Raw genomic sequence first — 22,209 nt, 5'->3', positions numbered from 1 at the left:
AACCGTCCCTCCTCCATTGCAGAGGTCAGTTTATACCGGTAACACTCATTGACTTTTGGACTCTTCCCGGTACATGTTTGAGGAATACCAGCGGAGGCTCGTGTCGTGTGCGAGTAAAGACTAATCTTGAAGAAGCGTCCGGCTCAAAGACCTTTCCTGGCGTCACAAGAAGAAAAGAAGGTCATGCCACCAGACAGCACAGCGATAACGACGTTCAACGGCAGGAGGAAGACCGGCAAACCTTTTGTCGGGTGTAAAGCGCCGAGCCGTCACAACTTCTTGAGCTTCATTAATGGTCGCAGGTTTTTCGGTGGCGAAGCGAGAGGAAGGAAGACCCTGGTGATCGAGGAACTACAGTACGGCTCTAATAGAATATCTGGCTCCTGTCTGGGCTAATAAAACTAAAATGGCTGTCTGTGGAAATGAAGACAGTCTGATTGGATTTCTCTGGATTAATCCCCCGAGGAGAGTCCAGGACTTACAACTGCCTGAAAAACACACACACACACACACACACACACACACACACACACACACACACGACTGACAATTACCAGCAGCGCTTCTAATGAAACTGTGTGTGTTCTCTGCTCCATAAAGCAGGAAAGCCCTGGTAGAGAGTGGAATACTAAACACTATAAAAACACTATTTAGCCTCACAGAAACCAAGTCACTGGGAAGCAAAGTCCCCGTCTGACTCGCTGAATGCTTAATAAGACCTCCAGCAAACCAGTGCAAACGTAATATGATATTCAACGTGTTTAACATGCAGACGCCCTCTGAATACATGACACGGATTCAGCTGCACGAACGCGTTAGGTCAACACCTTCATTTCCAGATTTCAGCAGATAAAACATTAGATATCTTTAAATACTTAAATGACTTTAAACATATTCTCCATTATTTCTAATGCACAAGGTTTCAAGTGGAAATGTGCATATTAGTTATTAGTTAACATGGATTAAACGTCTAACTTCCTCTTCTTTGAGTTACGGTAAACAGAAACAGAAGAGTGTCGTTTGAAAACTTCTGGTAAAACCTGCAGTCTGATCACACTGAAATCTGCCATTTGGGAGGATTCCTTTAAAGCTGCATGTTCGCTCCCATTCCCATTTAACTGGAAGACCTAATGGAGTGAAAATTATGGCACCGCTCTGCTGTTTAGCTCAACATTTTCAATTTGGGTTTTACTATCCTTTCCTCTCTCCATGTTTGGATCGCTACCATTTGCTCCAGTTTTTTATTTTCTACTCTAAAAGTCCAGAGTGAAACGCCGTTTGATGTTTTCAGTCGAGGCTCTTCTTTCGCTTCTGCTGAACACCTGGAAAGAAAGAAGTGGTCGTTTTGATTTCTTGCAGTCATCCAGAGGCCACTGAACACTAGAAAGACGTTTTTGACAAATGAATAAAGAGCGAGAGAATGGAACCGAAGCACAAATAGCATGAAAGCTAATGGGAAGTTTGCACTGAGAGCTTTTGGATCCCTGACAAAAAGAGGCCTCGTCTGTTTTTCTAACGCCACTCAACTACCAGCTTTATTAAAGCGGCGGCACAGACTGGGAACACTGGTGGCTCCAAATGGAACCGTTTAAAAATAAGAGCATTAGTTCACCAGAAACAGTTAATGGAGTGAGAGTCATTGAGTCTTTCTGCTCTCATCCCCTCAATGTCCAACAGCTCTTCCCATTCCTGCTCTCCTCCTCTTTAGGAAACTTTGCATGCCGTTTCCGAGCCACTCTTCCTCCATTTACTGCCTCCTCTATTCACTCCCTTCCACTCTCGCTCACTTTAACAATCTGTTTAGCTCTCTCCACTTTCCCCTATTCACTCCCACCTTCTCTCTCGCTCTCTCTCTCTCGCTCTCTCTCTCCATCTCGCCGCCTTTTCTTCCTCTACCTCGTTCTGTCTCCCCAGCCGGCTAACGGAGCGTGAGATTGGCTAATTAACGGCTGCCTGTCGTCCCTGCAAAGACAGCTGGGTAATTTGGTGCTAGTGGAGAGGGAAGGAGGGAGGTAGGGAGGGAGGAGGATACAAGGAGTAGAGGAGCCAAAAGAGGGGAGAAGGATGTGTCATTAAACTTACCACACAGAGTTATTTTTAAATATGGTTCAGGTTGCCAGGTGTTTGGCAAAATGTCCCAAAATCCTGTGCGCATTTACTAAAACTTGTCCTGCACTCCTCATTAAAATACACGGACATTAATTGCAGCAATCACGGAAAGACATACTCAAAGGTGTGAAAGCATGGAGGATCCTGGGATGCGATGCTGAACAAGGTCCACGTAAAAATGTCCGCTTCAAGCCAATCGGGTTCAATTGCAGTGACGATATCTTCCACTAGGTGTCGTGTCTGCGGCCACCTGATGAAACGAACTCTGAGATACCTTTAGATGCTACATGCTCCACCAGCTAGTCGCCAACTTCATCCATCTGCTGTGTACTGCTGGGCAGGGCACACGGTTTACTGAACACAGCTGCCGGCCACAGCTGGAAACAACGTTGAGAACATTGAGACTCAACAAAAAGAGCTAAATGTGCCGTAACACCAAAACAACGAGCTACAAGGCGCTAATCATTCCTCAGAGCTGAGGGGAATGGAAGACACATCGGCATTGAGCCACTGCTCATATAAACTAGTGATGAAAGTCAGAAACTTAAAGCCAGAGAACACTGAAGACGCTCTCACTGTGTTTTGATTGAGCGTCGCGAGTCAAAAGTAACACAAACCAGTCAAGATGCAAGTTAAATATTTGTAATATACTCTTTTTTTTTATAATTGCAACTGGATCAAGTTTTAATAAATCAGCTTCTACTTCAAAATCTGGATTTAGTAGCAAATTAAATAATGACAAAATGGTTATTTTTGTGATTCTCATGCCATGCTTTTGAATTCCCTTCATCAGGTTTGCAATTATCCACCAAGTAGAGCTCCAATGATTAATGGACTTAGTGTTGAAACATTTGTTTTTGATGTCATTTTTTAAGAGAAGAAAAAAAACTTCCTAAAAGTGAATATTTTCCTTTACTCCTCTGACAGTAAACTGAAGATCTCAGGTTTTTAGCATGTGCAAACTTGTCTGTGTGCTCACAAAGATTATACCTACACACCTTCCATTTAGAGATGCTTTCCAAGTACATAACACACATTACGTCACAGTATTTCAGAGCATACAGATACACAAAGCGTAAGAATATACTCTGAAGATTACAGATTGTCATTTTTGAACACATAAAAGTTTAGTTTACTTGATTAATCCCTTTAAACACAATTTATTTTGACACTGAATCTAAATTAAATCATCTTGATAGACTCGTGACGATCGTACCTTACTTCCTGGCCTGTGTGTGAACAAGCCGAGTACAAAGCTTTATTTTCTCAGGAGGATCAGAGTAGTATGCCGTTATTTTAACAAAAGGATTCAGAGCAGAGAAGAAGCAAAAAAGTGATATTCAGAAGAAAACTGTCACAGCTTCAATGCTTCAAATAAATAAAAAAAAAAAAAAAGCAGGGAAAAATATCTCTAATGGTGATGTCATCTCATTACCACTGATTTCAAGTATGCGGCATCTCACAAACTGCAACTGCATTCCAGCCATTCCTCGGGTAATGGATGCTGTGTGTCCGCGCACTGCAGCACGGCGAGTTAACACGCCAAGATAACACGCCAAGATAACACGCCAAGGCAAAACAACACGCGGTCAAAGAGATGGAGAGAGCAGACGAACACAAACCACGCCGATGACAGCGTCTAGGATTGTAAAAACTGATCAGGAAATCAGCACAAACTGCGACTGTAATGACGGCGACAACGACGGAGACGGCACTGATCACAAACTGGGGGAAGAACAGAAGGTCCAGTCCCAACGAAGGAGATGGATTTGACACAGTTATCCGCATTCAATTCTGGTCTCAAATCTCCAGACAGGAAGTGATGAGAGAAGCGACTGAAGTCGTAAAGTGAATAGAAAGCCACTGATCATGTCTGAAGCTCTCAGGCCAACACCACACTGGAGTACCTACCAGCTATTGTCTGGAGGTGGTGCAACTTAAACAGGAACGAGTATAAAAGAATAAAACCGAATAAGAAGTCTCTCAAAGATACAATGTTCTTCACAGCCAACGATACGCAAACAATATACGGAGGATTTAACCCGCCGGCAGCTTTGGAAACTGCATGTTTCTACAGTTTGTCTCAGCCAGAAACTGTAAAAACAGAAGTTATAGTTGGATTTGGACATTTCTGACGGTCCTTGAAAGAATCATGTGACGAACACTTCAACTTACAAATGTGACATGTCATTAAAATCACTTTATTCTTCATGCATCATTAAAAATTTGACCAAAAACAAATCAGATCCTGCATGAAAATAATAATAATTATGTGCAACCAGTGAGCAATAATTGACTCACCTGAGACCAAGAAATGTAACTTGTGTTTTTATGATTTATGGCATTATAACCTTGATGTAGCATATTGTTTAGCTCTCTCTACCTCTAGCCACAATAGTGCTGCTTCCATAAAAAGGTGCAGGACTTAAATATCGCAGTGAAAAACAAGGTGACAGAGTCTGTAGCGGCTCTGTGAGGTTGAACCCGACAGTTTAACCCAAAGTCCACCTGCAGGCCTCGCTGCTGTTAGGGGGTACGCAGGTTACTCTCTCTAATCTGGGTTCAAGTAAGGTCACACAAGCCGCCCCCCCCCCACACACACACACACACACATTTTCCTGAAGGTAGTCAATAATAATAATAAAGGGTAAATGGACTGCGCTTATATGGCGCCGCTCTCCCTTCTAGGACAAAGCGCTTTACAACTTGCCTCTCATCTCTCACACACACACACACACACACCAGCCTTGTGATTAAAGGACGGCCCGCTCTACCTCCTGAGCCACAGCCCTGATGATATATATAAACGCGGCACAGACCACGAAACTGATGAAGAAATAATGAGGCACGTTCCGTGTGTGAGTGTGTCCCTCTGTGCCCATCAGAAAAACAAGCTCTAACAGGAGAGCCGCTTTCAGCCATCCCTAAGGAATGTGTGACACACACACACACACACACACACACACACACACACACACACACACACACACACACACACACACACACACACACACACACACACAGTTGCTCAACCTTCTGAGTAAAGGCCTAAAGTTCCCTTCCCATCTTATTGAGTCAGAACAATGAGCTACAAAAGGTGAGCTGGTAACTAAATCAACCAATCGCTTGCAACACAACACACACAAGCATACACACTCATGCTATGACACACACAAACATACACACTCATGCTATGACACAGCACAACTGTATTGACCTGGAATCTAAAACACCAGTACGCCGCCACGCCCTGCAGAAATACCGTTTTAATGTGCGTGCATGTGAGTCAGAACACCCGAGGAAGCGGAAAATTGGCCGATGTCCAAACTGAGCCAAACGAAAGCGCCGCGCCTTTGTGGACGAACGTCGCTCGATACCCGGCGGCTGATTGGTCCCATCACGTATCGCTGTGCGTGAGAGTCGCTCACACTCGTGACACCGGCAGTTACCCGGCCGAGACACAATTATGTTGTTGCGTATTAGTCCTCGTATGTGAAAGCAGCATATTCAGGATCAGCCTGGTGATATTCTACCTTTTATTTTGGGGGTTAATGTCCCATTCCTCTGTGCCATAGAGCTCCATTAGAGTCCAAAATCTATTAAAAACACATCAATGCTCCTTCATTACCATGAACGTGGACGCTGTTCATTTTGATCCCACGCTCACCAGCCTGCTGCTGGAAATACTCGCTAGAGCACTAAAATGTGCGTTAACCCACAAGCCGAAAATAGTCTCAGACAAATGCACATCTGCTGTCGGTGCTCGTTCCTGAGCAGCACGTCAGTTGGATGTGGTTTACCTTGAAACCTGATAACACGGGTCACACACACACACAAAACATGTGCAGAGGAAACTCACAAAGAGGCTGAAATAATGGAACTGCGTGTTTTTAAAAAGGGTCACACACACACACACACAAAATACCCCCGTTAGTCTCTATCCTTTCATTTAGTGTCAATACGTCCGTCTCCAAAACATTTTAGAAAAACAGTTTGAAAGATTCAACAGGAAGACGCCTTTGCGAACACAGTGTGCCCGTTTTAAAGCACAGACCTCAGGGACACGTTAAAGAGACTTTCTTCAAACGTAGTCCCAGTGACACCTGTGAGATCTATGCAGAGCAACCAGGACACTTTTGTACAGAAAATACAGAACTTGTATGCGCCCTACACCCGTCCTCTCCTCCCTCCCTCCTGCCCATAGCGAACACGTCCATGCGTATCTTCTCCATCAGCTGTGATGCTGAGGGGGGATTTCTTCCCGTGGAGCAGCTGTCTGACAGCCGCTCCGTCACCACCAACCCACCAACCCATGCTGCGAATACACATTTGTGTTAATGTATGAGCATACATTAAATGCATACTCTACATACATACATTCCTGTGAAGACATATGTTCAAGCACCAGAGGAAGATGTATTGAGCTCAGTTTGTGTTTGTAAAATAATTTGAAACTATCAAACACACGCGAGAGGTCTGTGATGTGTTTTATCAGCTCACGGTGAGGATGCAATATAGGAAACACATGTTGGGGTAAAGAAAGATGCACAGAGAGGAGGAGGAGGCGCGGGAGAGATGGTGACAGATGGGCCGAGGGAGGCGGCGAGCAACGCATGACGTCATGTGATAAGTTAAAGAAGTATGGAGTGACGAAGAGGAGGGAGGACAGACGATGGATGGATGTTGGGTGAGGGAGGAAAGGAAAGGAGGGGGTAGAACAGAAGAAGAAATAGGTGTGGGTTGCCCTGCAGATGGTTTCTGAAGGCAGAAACAACATTAATCTGCACCTTCATTCCTGTTCACAATAATTTATATAACGTTATGATATATGTGTATAGGAGCTGACAATAGTTTTATTGCACCGGCAAGAGGAACCTAAAATATGTGCAGGCGCTCCTAAAAAACGAAGCGCACCTGTGCATCCAATTTCTAGAGAGGAGCTCTGTCCGAAATGATACAACACCATTGTGTTGTGTTTCTCTCATAAGACAGAATGTTGTGACAATCTGCAGCACAAGAAGTAACCAGACACACACCTGCAAAAGAGAGTGAAAGAATTTATAGGGCTGTGTTTGTGCATGTATGCGTGTGTGTGTTAATAAGAGCGAGAGTCGGTGAGTCCATTTCATCTTTACAACCAATTGAAATGCAGGAGCCATCATTCCCATTAGCGGCGCTGTTGACAGGTTGGCAGGTGAAGAACGCACACAAAGAGTGTGTACGAGTGCCTGTTTCTTAAAATACTCAGGAGAGAGAAAAAAATAACTAAACAGAAACAGTAGCTGATAGTGATTCATTGGGTGGATGAGAGAAAACAAGCGTGTGTGTGTGTGTGTGTGTGTGTGGTCTACCTGCGTGAGCGCCAGTCTTCGGGGAGGATCCAGAGACGCGGAGCGAACACTCCATCTTGGCCGTCTCCCACGGATACACGATGGAGGTGTCTGATAGGAGGTCGACGGAGAAGGACGGGCCTGCAACACCAAACGCATCAGCTCAAATAAGATGGCCGACATCAGAGGAGCTCAACGCCGATCAAAAGGACTCATTTACACACCGACTGCTTTTAAACCTACACATACTGGAGCTCTGCATTCAGGTCCCTGGGGGGACCTGAGGGGGATGGTGCCCAGATGGTAAACAGAAGATGAAGAGAGATTGATAAAAATAGATTGAAGAATTTGAGCTTTAAACACACTTAAAGATTATATTTAGAAAACTCTTTAGACCCGAACTGATTGAAGGCGAGTTTGACCCTTCGCTAGCTGGAGTCGCTAGCTGGAGTCGCTAGCTCGCATCGCTAGCTGGCATCTGGTTCCGTTTTGCTTACTGTCAACGGGGGAAAACATTAAAAGGGAAAGTTCTGCACCTTTCAAACAGATGTCCAGTCAGTGTGGATGGCAAATGTAGTCAATTGAGCTGAGAATTCCTCAGAACATGCTATGATGACAGAGAAAGCAGAGTTTGCAGCTTCCAAATCGGTCCTACTTCCTGGGTCCAGTGGAGTCATGTGACACATTTGGATGAGGAAGAACTACCGGCTGTAGTAGTCGTCCTCTCACTTAGCTACGTTTCCACCTCTGTTTACATGCTGCTCGGTGCATCCCCGTGTTGCATAATAACAATAAATAATCCTTGAATATCTTTGCATGTTAAGTGGATACTCAATCACAGAGAGGAGAGAAACCTGGCTAAAGGTCAGTAATGGATGACATACAGCAGAAATATAGCCTCTTAGTTTATGACTCATTTACCGCGTAAAGTCGACGCCGGACTCTTTCACAGCAGATATGTTGGATTATTATAGTGTGAAAAGGTGTTACTAAAAACATAAAGTCAGTGAGGCGTTACAGTGCTGTTCTTGCACAGACACGAGCGTTCTCTGGTTATTTGGTCATAACTGCCGGCTTCATGCTTAACGGCCTGTAAAACTGTACAAATGCATTCACGTTTAAAGTGTGAACGCCACAGTCGTGTTGTGGTTTTTTAGTCTGTGGACACTTTCAAGTCATCTACGATTACATTCAAGATTAATCTGACAGTTTTCCCCGAGAGCGCCGCATTACTCCGCTGTCATGTGTAAACAATCTACTGTATAATACATAATACATGCACAAATGCCATGTGGAGGGATATGAAACGCATTCCCTGAGTCTTGGCACTGGTGAGCCGTCTTGAATCCAACAGGAGGCGCATCAAAATGATCGACATAAGCATATGGCAATGATATATTATATATATTATTCCTTCTTTATCAGAAGCATATTTAGCAGCTCATTTATGTCTCGATTTGTGTCTAACTTTCTATGACGAAAAGAGTTTTCTGAGCTCTTCTTGCCCGGAGAGGATCGTGTAAACCTGCAACAATATTTGTTTTTTCTACACTTCTTCACGACAAAACAACGCCCTCAATGTTGACGCATCGAAAGGCGATTTCAGAGGCCGCTCTAACCATAAATAAGGAATATGCTTACGTGGGTTTCATGTTTGGTCAATGGCTAAAATATTTACCGACACCCCGTCAGACTGTTTTAAACAAGTTTAACCGGATTGTGTAAACCACCTGTATGGAAGCAAAAACAAAAAGGAGAACCCGCCCCAAACAATTACAGTAAAGCGCCTCAGGTTATGGGATTTCTGTAGTCTCCAGATCTCAGCGGTAAAGTTGGAGATTAAAGCATAAAGAATGAACTATAAATATCAGATTCAGCTTGTAAAAATACAGAATTTCCCTTAAAAATGTGGAATTATAGGAATCATCAGATTTAAAATCCATGAAGTCCAATTTCAGAAGAAGCATATTGGTAAATCTTTATCCTGGACTTACTCTAGTTAAAAAGATGACATGTTTTTTTTTTTATGTCACCATCCATCCACCTAAACCCTGAATTATTTAACAGTAAACGTGCTGCTGAGTCTGTGGATCTCCATATGCGCCGTTGTAGAAAAGATCTCTGCACAGGCAGAAACGCCACAACACGTCTGAAACATTCAAGATACAGCTGGAACCTTGGGAGGCTCGACAGTCTGTGTGTGTGATCGTTAGACTCACACACACCCACACACACACACACACACAACCCCCCTCACACACACACACACACACATCCCCCCTCACACACAACTTCCGCCCCCTGAGGTAAGTATAAGGGATTCTTGAAAACGTCTCAGCTTAAAGCTTGAACGCCGTCAGCGCGTGTGTGTGTGTGTGTGTGTGTGTGTTGCCCTGTGTGGGATCAACTGAAAACGTTCAACTTGGATACACACACTTGAACAATTGAAAGATTACACACACACACACACACACACACACACACACACACACACACACACACACACACAGACAGAAAGAAAGAAAAGGAAAGCAGCGGTGCAGCTCTCTGCAGATGGCTGATTGGCCAAAGGGCTTCACTTTGAAGATGTCCCAGAGAGAGAGGGAGGGAGGGGCGAGAGAGGCAGAGGGAGACAGTGGGGGTGAGAGAGTGAAAGGATGGCGGAGAGACCGGGGGAGGAAAAAACAGCAAGTGATAGCGAGAGAGAGAGAGAAAGAGAGAGAAAGAGAGAGAGAGAGATAGGAAGTAATGCTCAAGGGCTGCTGCCCTCCCCAGAGAAGGATAGAAGATAGTCCATCTTTCTTTCTCTCTTCGCTTCTGCAGTTTTTTTTCCTCCTACAAACCTCATTCAGATGGTGGAAAACACTGCAGCTCTTCTATCAAGCGTGCAGAACAAAGTGGTGAGAAGGGAGGAACCAGTAACTACTCCCAGTACAGCTCGACATATACTGGACTTTTGAAGCCGAAATATTTGAGATTAAAAACATTTGAATTTGTGTCGTTATTTTCTGCTTTTGAGACTTTTATTGTGAAGCAGTCTAACTTTTGTTTTGAAAGGTAAGTTCCCTGCATTCCTGCTCTTCCTTCAAATCGTCCCTTCTCCTCTTCCTCACCTACCCCTCTCTGCTCTTACCCCTCTTTTGTGTTTACTCCCTCTTTCTTCCCTCACTTCCTCCTTTGCTATTTCTCGTCACCTTTTCATTTCCTCCTCAGCCCACTTCACCACCTCCTTTACTTTATCTGCCTCCTAGTCGCCTCCCTCTTCTTCCTTCTTCCCTTTCTGACGCTCCTATTCCTCCTCCCGTCTCCACTTCCCAGTCAGATCAAAGAAACTTAAGTAGGCCAGTGGCTGTGGTGGGCGTCAAAGGGCTTAAGGTGTGTGTGTCTTTATTTTTTTACATTATTAGATACTGTATGTTGGTTATCATTCACACTGTGTGGGTGCAGGATGTGTGTATAACTTCTAGAACTGTACAGAACAGCTTACATATTTCTATCTTTAGACAGTTACTACAGGATTTTTTCAGATCGTTATGAAAGAGACATTATTGATGAATCTTATGAGTGTTAGAAAGTATTTCCCAAACACAGCTCTGTGCTCACTGTTCCCGGCCTGGTTATAGGATATTTTACTAAATGAGCAAAACGTCTTTAGAAGAAAAGAACCGTACAGGGTGAGGAAGGAGTAGGACCATGAAAGCACAAAGGAGGTATCAGATTTGGCGAAGTGTTTAAATGGACACAACACCCCCATTCGACCCACCGTTTTCCTGAAAGTCGACCTTGACTTTGTTCGACTCTGCGCTGGTGGCTCTGGTCCACGCTTGTCCCGCCTGCTGTTTGGTCCACGCGGTGATGTCACACCAGTAGAAACCTCTGTCGGACAGCTGGACGCCGGCCAGGCGAAACCGAAACTCTGCCGGGCCGGACTTCGTCAGAACCAGACTGTCTCTGAGCGGACAGAGAGAGAAACGCATTTCAAAATAAAACTCCACTGGACGGTGCACGTGTGTTGAAGTATACGTCTAAATGTATACCTCCTGTTGGGGTCGGTGGCTCCTCCGTGCTGCAGGACGTTGTCGGGGCTGAGGGTCATGATGGTTCTCACGGTGCCCTCCAGGCTGTCCTGTGATTGGATGAGCACAGAGTAGCCCGCCTCCCCGAGGTTCCCGGTGGCCACGGTGCAGCTCATCTCAAAGGTAGCCCCGCCCACTGAGGCTTCACGGACGCGTTTGGCCACGACGTTCAGAGTGGGACCTGAAAGTGACACCGATCAATCAACTCTAGGAGGGGCATCATTCAAGGGGGATAATCCCCAACAGGAAGTGCTAAGCGATTACACCATGAACTTCTGATTTAAAGCAGGCACATGCACACACAGCAATGCAGTGACATCATGGCTCAATTAGCTAAATTGAGGGCACCAAGCTGAGAAAGAGAGGAAGTGTGTGTGAGCGAGACAAGAGGTCTGTTGTTATGTTGGAGGATTTTTACTATGAAGTCTGGAAATGAGATGTGACATTCGAGCGTATTCATGAAACTCAACAGCGGGGTCACTGTGACCGGCTGGGCCCAGTGTTACAGTTTTCTTAGTCATGCATGCGAGTTGATGGTTCTGAATTTCTCCCAAAAGTAGCTCATTAAATCTCAGAACACGAGTTGCTTAGTAAGTGTTGATTTCCCCACAGAAGAACAATAATTAATTAATTGTCTGCGCCCACTGTTTTCATCTGCACGTAATGAATCCACCGGTTTAATCTGGAGTAACCTTTACGGGTAATGTGTTCAGGAAATTTAAATCCTTTGAAGCACGAAATAATCCACCAAACACAACAGATAGGTGACGTCTCCTCACGTTTGGTGTCCCATCGCACAGCCAGCTGCGAGCTCTGGTGCACGGCGGTGTTCACCAGGTCCCCCTGGCCGCTAACGCTCCAAGACGACACGCTGCACACATACTGGCCCATGTCGATCTCCTGCAGGCGGCGATCAGCGTCAGAATGTCTTAGTCACCGTTTTACACTGACGGAAATATATGCTGGATCAAACGGCCACTTTGTGTTACCTGAGTGCGGAGGAACCGGAGTTTGAACGTGTGCGGCTGGACTCTGGTCAGCGTCATCACGCCGCTCTTCAGCCGGTCAGAATACATCGCTCCCGGCAACAGGTTGCCATGGCCGTCCAGGGAGCCGACGGGATGCGAGGCCTGAGGATCGTTCCCGACACCTGCAGGGGATTGGACGGGAGACATTGAGTTTCCAGTCTTTGAACGGCCCGTTGGGAGATTTTATTCAGAGACTACAAGTACCAGGAAGTGTGGTGTGCTCCCAGGTGACGCCCAGTCGGCCTCCCGGGGGTAGATGGGTAATGTTGGTCACGTGACACGCCAGCTCTGTGGGTTCAGCCGTCACCTGGGGGTCGAGGACGGCTTCCAGGGTCACGGCGAAGCTCGGTTCTGGGGAAAAACAGAATCAAATTCAACATTTAGAAGCGTTCACTGACTTTCGAGCCATTATAAGCTACAGGATGAGGACGGCCGCGTTTTGGAGCCTGATACTTTTACGATATTAGAGCAACACAATCAGGCTGCTTGTCACTACCAGCAAACACACCTAAAACTAAACACAAGGCCTAAAGAATGTCACAAAAGCCCAACCCAAACCCTTTGAGAGACCAAACAACTGCTGCTGAGAAACAGGGTATTGTGCCGTCAAATGGAAATCGCTGCAGGGCTCAGCTTTCTGGAATTGGTTCGCCCCTGTCAGACTAAGAGTATGCACATAGTACATTTTTAATTATCCCTGTCGTCGGTATCACGGGGGCTGAAATTAATACGAGTCCCAGGCACCCTGATGATTGAACAACAACTCAAACCTAATAATATATCGAGTTACAGCGCCGCGCCGCCTCTGGAGAAATGATTCCCGTCCCAGCGGGGCGTTTCTCTCATCAGTCGTCAGCGGGGCTTTGTCATTTTACAACAGCCATGAATCTCCGGACGGATGCAAAGTGAATCCTGATCTTTTGGTGGTTTGGTCCTGATCCGAGTGAAGGAGCCGGGACACAGAAATAGACCTGAAATAACACTGTTTACCGTGTGAGATGAACTGTGCATCGCAGTGTTAATAGTGAGTGTGTGTGAGGCAGGTCCTCTCAGTCAGACATCCAGATTGCACCTTTACGCCTCGACGAGCAGGAAGCACACACAGATTTCCACCTGCCCGACTGTGAGATATCCATATCACACACACACACACACACACACACACACACACAGTAAATGTATATCCAAGTAGTCACTGACACAAACACACACACGGCAGAAACGCTATAAATAGACGCATAAACTAAAGAGTGTTTCCGAGTGTGTGTGTTTGGCAAAGGAGGGGGGTTTGTGTGATGTCATTTGGACGTCATACACACACCAACTCATGCACTGTCACCATCTGCTGTGACACACACACACACACACACACACACTTAGATCGAAGTGCATGTGTGAAGTTTTTCTGCCAACAAGCCACGCGCCGCTCTCTCTGAAATGTTGCCTTATTTAGTGAAGCAACTCGTCACCAGTTCAGGAGCTGTGGATCTCTGCAGCACCAGTAAGGTCCAGTCTACTGGGTCTCTGCAGCACCAGTAAGGTCCAGTCTACTGGGTCTGACAGACCTTACACATGTATGTATTTTATCAAAGCTAATAATGACACTTGTATATTGACACTTCTATTTTGTGGCAAAATTCCATTAAAAAAATACTTTCCCAAAGATAAAAAACTAAAAAGCAGCCCGCAAGTTTCATTAAATTGGACTTTAAGCCTTTTTCAAAAACTTCAACCACAACAAGAAAACATCAGGACATAAGAGACTTTTCACATCAATGAATTTTGCTGTAATCAAGTTAGTTTAAAACCTAATATTTGAGACTATTTACTGAGAGTTTTTGTCTCTTTTTAAAAATCATTTACAGACAGTATGTTCCTATTTATGCCTTCAAAAATCAACAACACGTCCCACTGATTCCAGGGTTGTTTGAGAAGGTTAATCCGCCATCGCTGCCGGCAGCTGGTGTTTGTTTACATGCAGAAGGCTGTACATGGAGAGCAGAGGAAGAGGGCGCTAAGTTTGGGTGAAGGTCGGCAGTTTGTTTGGTTATTTGAAACAAAAGGAATCGTTAAAGCACGGTTTAAGTGACACATCCAGTAGGAATAAGGAACACCAAACTGTTGCTGAATAAATCTCATCGTAGAAAAAAAAAAAAAAGCCAAGTTAAAAAGTCAGTGATGCCGTCGACCTCGTGTCATGTCCTCTCAACCGAGTCGGACTCTTCTGGCCGCTCTGTTCTCTGTAGGGTTTAGCAGAGCAGAAGTTGTGTAAAAGAAGAAAAGGCTCCATTAGTGTGAGGCTCGGGGAGGCAGAGTGGGGAAAATAGGTCAATGTCAATAACACAACAAACCGCTTTCATCTTCACGCACCGTGTTCATTTCAAGAAGCTGGAGGCTCTCGGTTAGTTAGCAGGGAACGCAACGGCGACATTCATTTTGCCTCCGACTGCATCCGAACGCTGCGATATCTCATTCATTACGTTTCTGCTGCTGAACCGTTAGCAGAACACGCTGACTGCTCAGTTCGGAGAGAGAAAAAGCTCTTCTACGGTTTTATTTCCAGTCGCGATTTTCATCTACCAATTATTTTTGTTCTCAATTAATAAACGATTAAATTGTCAGCGAGCAGAAGTTCCCAGAGCCCATTGTGCTGCTTTAAGCGCATTGGTTTGTTGAACCAAATACTCCCAAACATATTCTGTTTATTATCATAAAAATGGGGGTCAATGGGGGTCGTGAAGGGGCCACATAGCACATGGGCCCTGGAGCCGGTTTGGCCGGTGTGTTTTCTGCTCCGGCTCATTTACAGGTGGGCCGCGCGCCACAACGTGTTTGCTAACAAGCAGAGGAGACCGAGCGTGAACCGCTAACCTTGGCAGCGCCGACGCCCGATGAGCCGAGTCCCCGACCGTGGCAGAGTTTGGCCGTTTCCAGGAACAGAAGAAACGCTGCATTCTGCCAAGTAACCAGAGGCATGAGAGACTCCAGTTTCACTGGAGTGTACTGGAGTGTGCAGGCGTGTGTGTGTGTGTGTGTGTGTGTGTGTGTGTGTGTGTGTGAGAGATAGGAAAACCAGATATGAATAAGCCACTCGAGCCATCCCCTCTTTCTGTCAACACTCGGTGCGTCTCCCAGGACGGAGGGGAAGAACACGCTGAACAGCTGTACGTTGCACATGGCAGAACAACGTGTAGTCAGATTACTGAGAGTTACTACACTCGGCTTCCCAATAATAAATAAAAATGAAATCACAATCGTTTTACAGGCACGGTTAATGCAGATTGCAAGCCTTACTGCATGCAATATACATACACATGTATGTATATAGATAAAGGCTAAATAATAAATACTTCTCAAATTATAGATGAAGTGTGAAAATAGAGGCATCATTTGCTCCACACACAAAACTGCTCTGGTGAATGAAGATGGAAGCTCTCCATCATTATTTATGCTAAGCATCATAAAAGCAGACTGGAGCTCCACAGCCTGTGGCGACGCACAGCCTCCTTAAATTAGCCGCTTTATATATTTTTTTAGAGTTTAAGGAACTGCTGGGGAGCTGCAGGAAAGCGTCTTAAACTGTGTCCCGAGGGAAGAAAGTGGTTTCCATCAGTCAACCCTGTATGAATTAAAGTTAGCATGACTGGAGATCGTTGCATTACAGTCGACTACGTTTATGCCGAAAAACAGCTTAGTTATTTCCCCCTAAACACATCTCATTCACTTCAATGTCAATCAAAATATGTGCACGCGCAAATTCCCCGAAGGGTGCAATTCTACTGTTTATCTTGTAATTATCGGGTAAAAATGATATAATTGCTGCCACCGCGACTGATGGCGTTCGACAGCTGTAAAGTCATGGATCTACTTTGTAATTCATCGTCTTTGTACCTGAAGGGACACATCTGGGAAGGCTCCCAGCCTCCATACACTTACTGTAATCCCTGCACACACACACACACACACACACTGCAGAATGAAGGAAATAACTGACTGTAGAAGGCAAAAGCTTTGAGATGTTGCAAACATCTTAAATGCAGAGTTGTTGTGACCGGACCCACCCAGCGGACACAATCCCTCCGCTGTGTGTCTGCGCCGAGGTTTTAAGGTCTCCGATCAGTCACGCTGGAGAGCGACAGAGGGCGTGACCTCACTCGGTGTGGGGGAGCAGCTGAGACAGAGAGACACTCACACAGCCGAATTCCTTCAAAACAGATCGACCCGGTTTGAAGTCTCTCACTTGACCACGGTCACAGAGACGGAGATGTTGCCCGTAAGTTGGGCCTGAGATCAGTCGCCTTTACCTCATATACGTCGTCTCTAATTAAAAGCAAGACTAGACTCCAAAGAGGCAGCCGCCTTTCTCTTTTGTGATCTGCTTTCCAACACATGTACTCGAGTCAACACGTGTTATCCGTCACTTTGTTAAATCAACGGTACCAAAAGACGGCATGTTTGCGGTGCACGGAAACGGAAATCTCTAAAACATTTATGAATCCCAACATCCGGTTGAATGACAAATGAGCAGTAAGCCTCGCTGCTAAATTATTGCAACTTCATCATCATGATTACAGTGTGCAGGCTTTGGCTGCAAGTGTGACAGGAGCTCAGCCTCCAAAGAAACTGGGATGAAAGCGGCACAGCTCACCTTTTCTGAAAGGTCGAAGGGAACTTGGTGGACAAAAACCATGGGATTACATGTTGTTTCTCCCAACTGTCCCACCCTCCTTCCTGATCCGACCCCGGAGCCAATAGGAGCCTCGGTTCTGGCTGACTGGGAGTCCGCTATCCGCGCCGGATGCCCCTTGAACCGGACTCCGTAGACGGTAGCCGTCTCGGTCTCTGCGAGAAGCAGCTGACCTTCAGCAGCCCGGAGCAGAAGCTCCAAGCGGCTCAGCTCCCTAATCCGACCTTTGTAAAAAACAATATACCAGCTCATGACTGCCGTTATTTGAGAAACCAAACTATGAAGATTCGTGGCAGCAGTGTTGTTAGTAGTTGCTCCAACTGTAGAAATATGACATTGATATTTGGTAAATATGAGCAATAAGCCATATCTATAAATATACAGTCTCATATGTGAAAAATATGAAATATGAGCAATGCTTCTTTTTTTTGTGGCTCAGCTGACAACAACATGCACACAGGGGAAGTGTCGCCAAGGGTGAGAGGAATTACACTACTTAACTGTGTGTGTGTGTGTGTATGTGTGTGTGTGTGTGTGTGTGTGTGTGTGTGTGTGTGTGTGTGTGTGTGTGTGTGTGTGTGTTCCTGCCGTGGGGAACTCCTAAACAAGTTCTCGTACTCTTGTTGTGCTTCCTGGTTGGCTGTGCTTGCAGCAAAGCATCGTGGGAAGAGCGGGCAACCTCAAGGCCACACATCAACAGGATAGGAACTGACTGGTTGACAACACACACACGCAAAGTTTAAACACATACTCTAGACGATGAAATGTATGAGTTGTAGTCAATTAGAAACGTTGCTCTAATAGTGTGTGTGTGTGTGTGTGTGTGACGACAGTAAGGAGGAATGTATACCCCCCAGGCCAAAATGTAGGAGTTCCACTAGCGAGAACAGCCTCATACCCTCAGTATGTGGGACACACACAGTGTTTGAAGCATATGCGTGTGCAGTATTTACACTCTGGAAAAAACCTTCAACAAACCTAGTTTCACTCATGCCCGACAGACACAGACACACACACACACACACACACACACACACACACACACACACACACACACACACACACACACACACACACACACACACACACACACACACACACACACACACACACACACACACAAATGAAGGAACGGCGTGCACGTCTATAAAGGCCGGGTGATATTTCTAAATGTAACACAGATCCTCAAGGCGTCAGGAATCTTCTGTGCATCTACAAGAGATGGTTGTTATTTTAACTAAAGGCTCCTTTTGACATAAAGTACAGGATGAAAACACCGTCCTCTGAGGAATACATTTGGTTATTTTTTTAACCAATGTACATGACTTTTACAGTAATTTATCCATAAACCGGTCTCGTGTTTCTGATTGTGTGTAATTTCTGAAACTACCCTGCTATCAAATTAATAAAAACAACTGGGCTCATGTCTGCACAACATCTTTACTGCGGGTGTGAAACCCGAGAACTACGCCTCCCTGTATTGCAATATGCAAAATGAAAGCTAGTTGAACACAAATCCATTTCCTTCCTGTGGCAAAGCAAATGTACATCTTCACCGTTCAATTTAGGCAAATAAAAGCTTTGCAATAAAATGGCATATCATGTTACACTGACATACACTCAGTTTAGTTTGACTAGATTAGTCAAATAAAAGTGAACGCAGGTTCAAAAGGTACAACAAAGGAGAATGCCTGTGTGAGAACACTTATGGATATGCATGAAAACATGTATGTTCTGTGCGTGAAGCTGCAACCCCTTTGATGTAAAACAACAATTATAGTTAACCTTGAATGCTATTTCTGAGTTTAAGATCTTTTACAAACACTGAATGAGAGGAAGCACCGAGCAGCCAGGTCACGAACAACAGAGGAGACGCTCGAGAGAGGAAGTGAGAGCAGAGCCACGTAAACGCAGTACGGAGACGTATGCATGCGATAGCAGTCTGCAAGTCACGTGACACTCAGTTTTATTTAGAAATTTAAATCCTGACAAAACAATCTAAAAAAAACCTCTCAAAGTATTTCCTAATTGGCTTCATATCTGATTTCCTGAATGATTAATGCACAAAACTACTGAACAAAATAGGAGAAAAGATGCAGGTTTTGACTGATAAATGACACGATACTTAAAAAGTCCAATAAATATATAAATTTGTCATTTTTAGTTTGACGTCAGCATCGTGTGGCAGCCATCCACCACAAACTCTTCAGAGGGAACCAAACAGTGAGGCGCTTTTTAACTGAACTCCCACTGTTAATGCCAAGAGGCTCCAAAGCAAACTGGAACATTATTAGAAGTCTTTTGTTCTCAAAACCAACACAGCTCCCACAAAAAAAGGCTTTTGTGCAGATATGTATATGTTATTTATGCATGTATGTAGTGGAAGTCCAGTTTGTAAAATAAAAATTAAAGAAATTTCCACTTCCTTGAAATAGAATGATACTTGAGCTCACATTAAACTTCTAGCGAGTCAATCTGCCAAAACACTTGCTGGGAATTCCCAAAAGCATTCAATTTAGCACTCTAGCTGAACCGAGAGAAATTATGTCACACAGGTTTATTTATTCATTTCAGTCCATTTCATTGGGAGTTTGTCAGAAATCCATCTGCTGTGACGTCTTTAGGGTTTTAGCGTCACAGCAAACGAAAGAAAGTAATTTATTCAAGAAAATAGAACCTGGATTTGGGTCTAATTGCATCTTTAAGAGTAAGTTTGAGTCAGCTTCTCACGTTGAGGTGAATCTTTCTTATTAATCAGGTCCCACAGGCAGCTGGCAGCTGGCTCTATTGTCTGGATGCACAGGTGAGGCCGTCTCCACTGTCCGGCCAAATAACTTACTGAACCACTTCTACACGTTAAATCTCATTAGCTTCCTGTGAAACCTTTTCAGGACAGAAGTTTTGGTTCTTCTTGGACTTGACAAATCAGTTACGAGCTTTGCTTCTACGGGGCTGGTTGGCATGTCTTCCTTTAAAACAAAAAATCAAAGAGAATACGAAGAACAAAAAGGTGTGAATGAGCATCCTAATTGGACATTCAATGGAGGGAAAGAACAGAAACTAATTCCATATCTTACGCTTCACCTTGGCAGCCAACTATATGATGTAAAATCAAACAAGGCAGTGAAAGAGGAAGGAGAAGAGCCAGACAGACACAGAAACCACCCACCATGCCAGTAATTGATTGCTGTGTCGACTGTGTTTGACACCACTTCTCTTTAGAGGCAGGATCAGAGCATCACACACACACACACGCACACACACACACGCACACAAACAGCATACCCAGAGGTAGCAGAGTGCAGGACAGGCATGACTAATCAATCGTCCTCGCAGCAGGCGTCGACAGCGGACTGGAGGATTACAGCGTTTCCCCTCCGGACTCCAGACTCACATGTCATGAAACCACACGGACGCAACACGCACACGGCCCTCTACATCTACTTTGTCACTGCAATTTCACCCAAATGTTGAAGGTCAGAATTACAGCTTCTACTGTAGCAAACCGCCTCAAGGGGAAGAAGCACTCACTGGTCTGCGCCACCTTCACCGTCACAGCGCCGGATGTTTTCTCAGCCGCCATGTGCCACCGTCCTCCTCCTCCCGAGCTCCTTCCTCCTTTCTCGATGAAGGCTCGGACGCGGCAGGCGTACGCCCCGGCGTCCTCGCCGCTCACGCCCCTCACCGCCAGCCGGTATTCTCCGGCCCCCGTCCGCTCCAGGCTCGCCTCGGCCCTCTTGCCCTGCGCCCCGCCGGAGGACGTGTTGGAGATCACCACGCCGCTGCGCTCCATGGTGACGACGTCGCGGCCGCCGGCCAGCCAGGCCACCTCCAGGGCGAGGGCGGGCAGGTTGTCGGCCGCGACGGAGCAGAGGAGGGTCAGCGTCTCGCCCGGGGAGAGGAGCGGCGGCGAGGAGGAGGAGGATGAAGCCTTCACGCTGAGGGACTGACCTTGAGAGGACAGAGACAGAATCAGTCAAAACAAATAGTGCTTTGCTTTAAAAAATTAGTGATAAATAATCTTCATATAAACACAATATTCTGCAACGATACTGGACTTTGGGACAACATTTTCAAGGTGATAATGTACGAAGATAATCCCAAACTGCCGCCCTGTTTGCAGTTGAAGATAAAGGTCAACCTGTCCATCAGACGCAAAGGGACGATGGGATCTTAAAAGACAAAGTAAACCCAATATATAAATGTCAGAGAGATAGACGAAAGCACAGTTTGTTTTCCCAAGGATCCTCTCAGCTGCGATGCTGAAGAAGGACTTTCTATTAAAGAGCAAAGTGCATCCTCAACACTTCTGGACGCGGTCTCCAGTAACAACGTAGGCAGCAGTATGTGGGGAAGAGTCTCTGTATGGTGTCTGGGAAAGGACAAAAGACACAAAGCCAACTCTGTTTGCCTTTTCTCATCCTCTTTACTCCCGTCGGTAAGTCAATATGAAGTGACTGGCACACAATGGACCCGAGACCCGTGTGTGTGTCGCTCATCTCTGGTTTCATTACAAACCACTGGGTGTTTCTCCAGCACTTAAAGAGGATACGGTGGCCCAGAAAGATGTAAGATACGGTGACCACAGCAACCACAATGAATGAATGAGAGGATGAGAGAGTGAGGGTGAGGGTAGGGGGCCTCTCTGAGGACAGAGACAGACAGACAGTGAGGGTCACAAGCCTCCTGGGACAGAGCGAGCCAGCGAGAGGAAAAGTCTCACAGAGGAGAGGATGCCATTAAAATGAAAGACAGCCACACAAGAGAGGGAACTCTCCCACGTTCCCCACTCTCTCCTCACCCTTCATTTCCCTCCAGTATCTTTCCACATCCAACACAGGAAACAGTGATCAAGAGCCGAGACTGAGATTTGAGGATTATCTATTGCTCCCTTTAGAGCAACTATCTACAACATATTCCTACCACAGGCACAATTACTGTTAAGGATGTGCAGGGAACCTTTTAATGCCAAGTTGATG

General features: G+C 45.5%; 1 protein-coding gene across 1 annotated transcript in view; it reads right to left on the bottom strand.

Moving 5' to 3' along the window:
• The window catches only part of ptgfrnb (prostaglandin F2 receptor inhibitor b), a 38,053-nt gene that overhangs the window by 5,687 nt on the left and 10,157 nt on the right, over nt 1-22,209 (bottom strand). Inside the window, exons 5-11 of the mRNA XM_079236745.1 lie at nt 20,762-21,181; nt 12,748-12,894; nt 12,505-12,665; nt 12,295-12,415; nt 11,477-11,696; nt 11,203-11,390; nt 7,461-7,580 (exon numbers count right to left, since the gene is read on the bottom strand). Of these exons, the coding sequence (XP_079092871.1) occupies nt 7,461-7,580; nt 11,203-11,390; nt 11,477-11,696; nt 12,295-12,415; nt 12,505-12,665; nt 12,748-12,894; nt 20,762-21,181 (1,377 nt within the window). The remainder of the gene's footprint in view (nt 1-7,460; nt 7,581-11,202; nt 11,391-11,476; nt 11,697-12,294; nt 12,416-12,504; nt 12,666-12,747; nt 12,895-20,761; nt 21,182-22,209) is intronic.

Source organism: Taurulus bubalis, assembly GCF_910589615.1.
Source record: "Taurulus bubalis genome assembly, chromosome: 21".
NCBI lineage: Eukaryota > Metazoa > Chordata > Actinopteri > Perciformes > Cottidae > Taurulus > Taurulus bubalis.
This window is presented reverse-complemented; position numbering and strand designations above follow the sequence as displayed.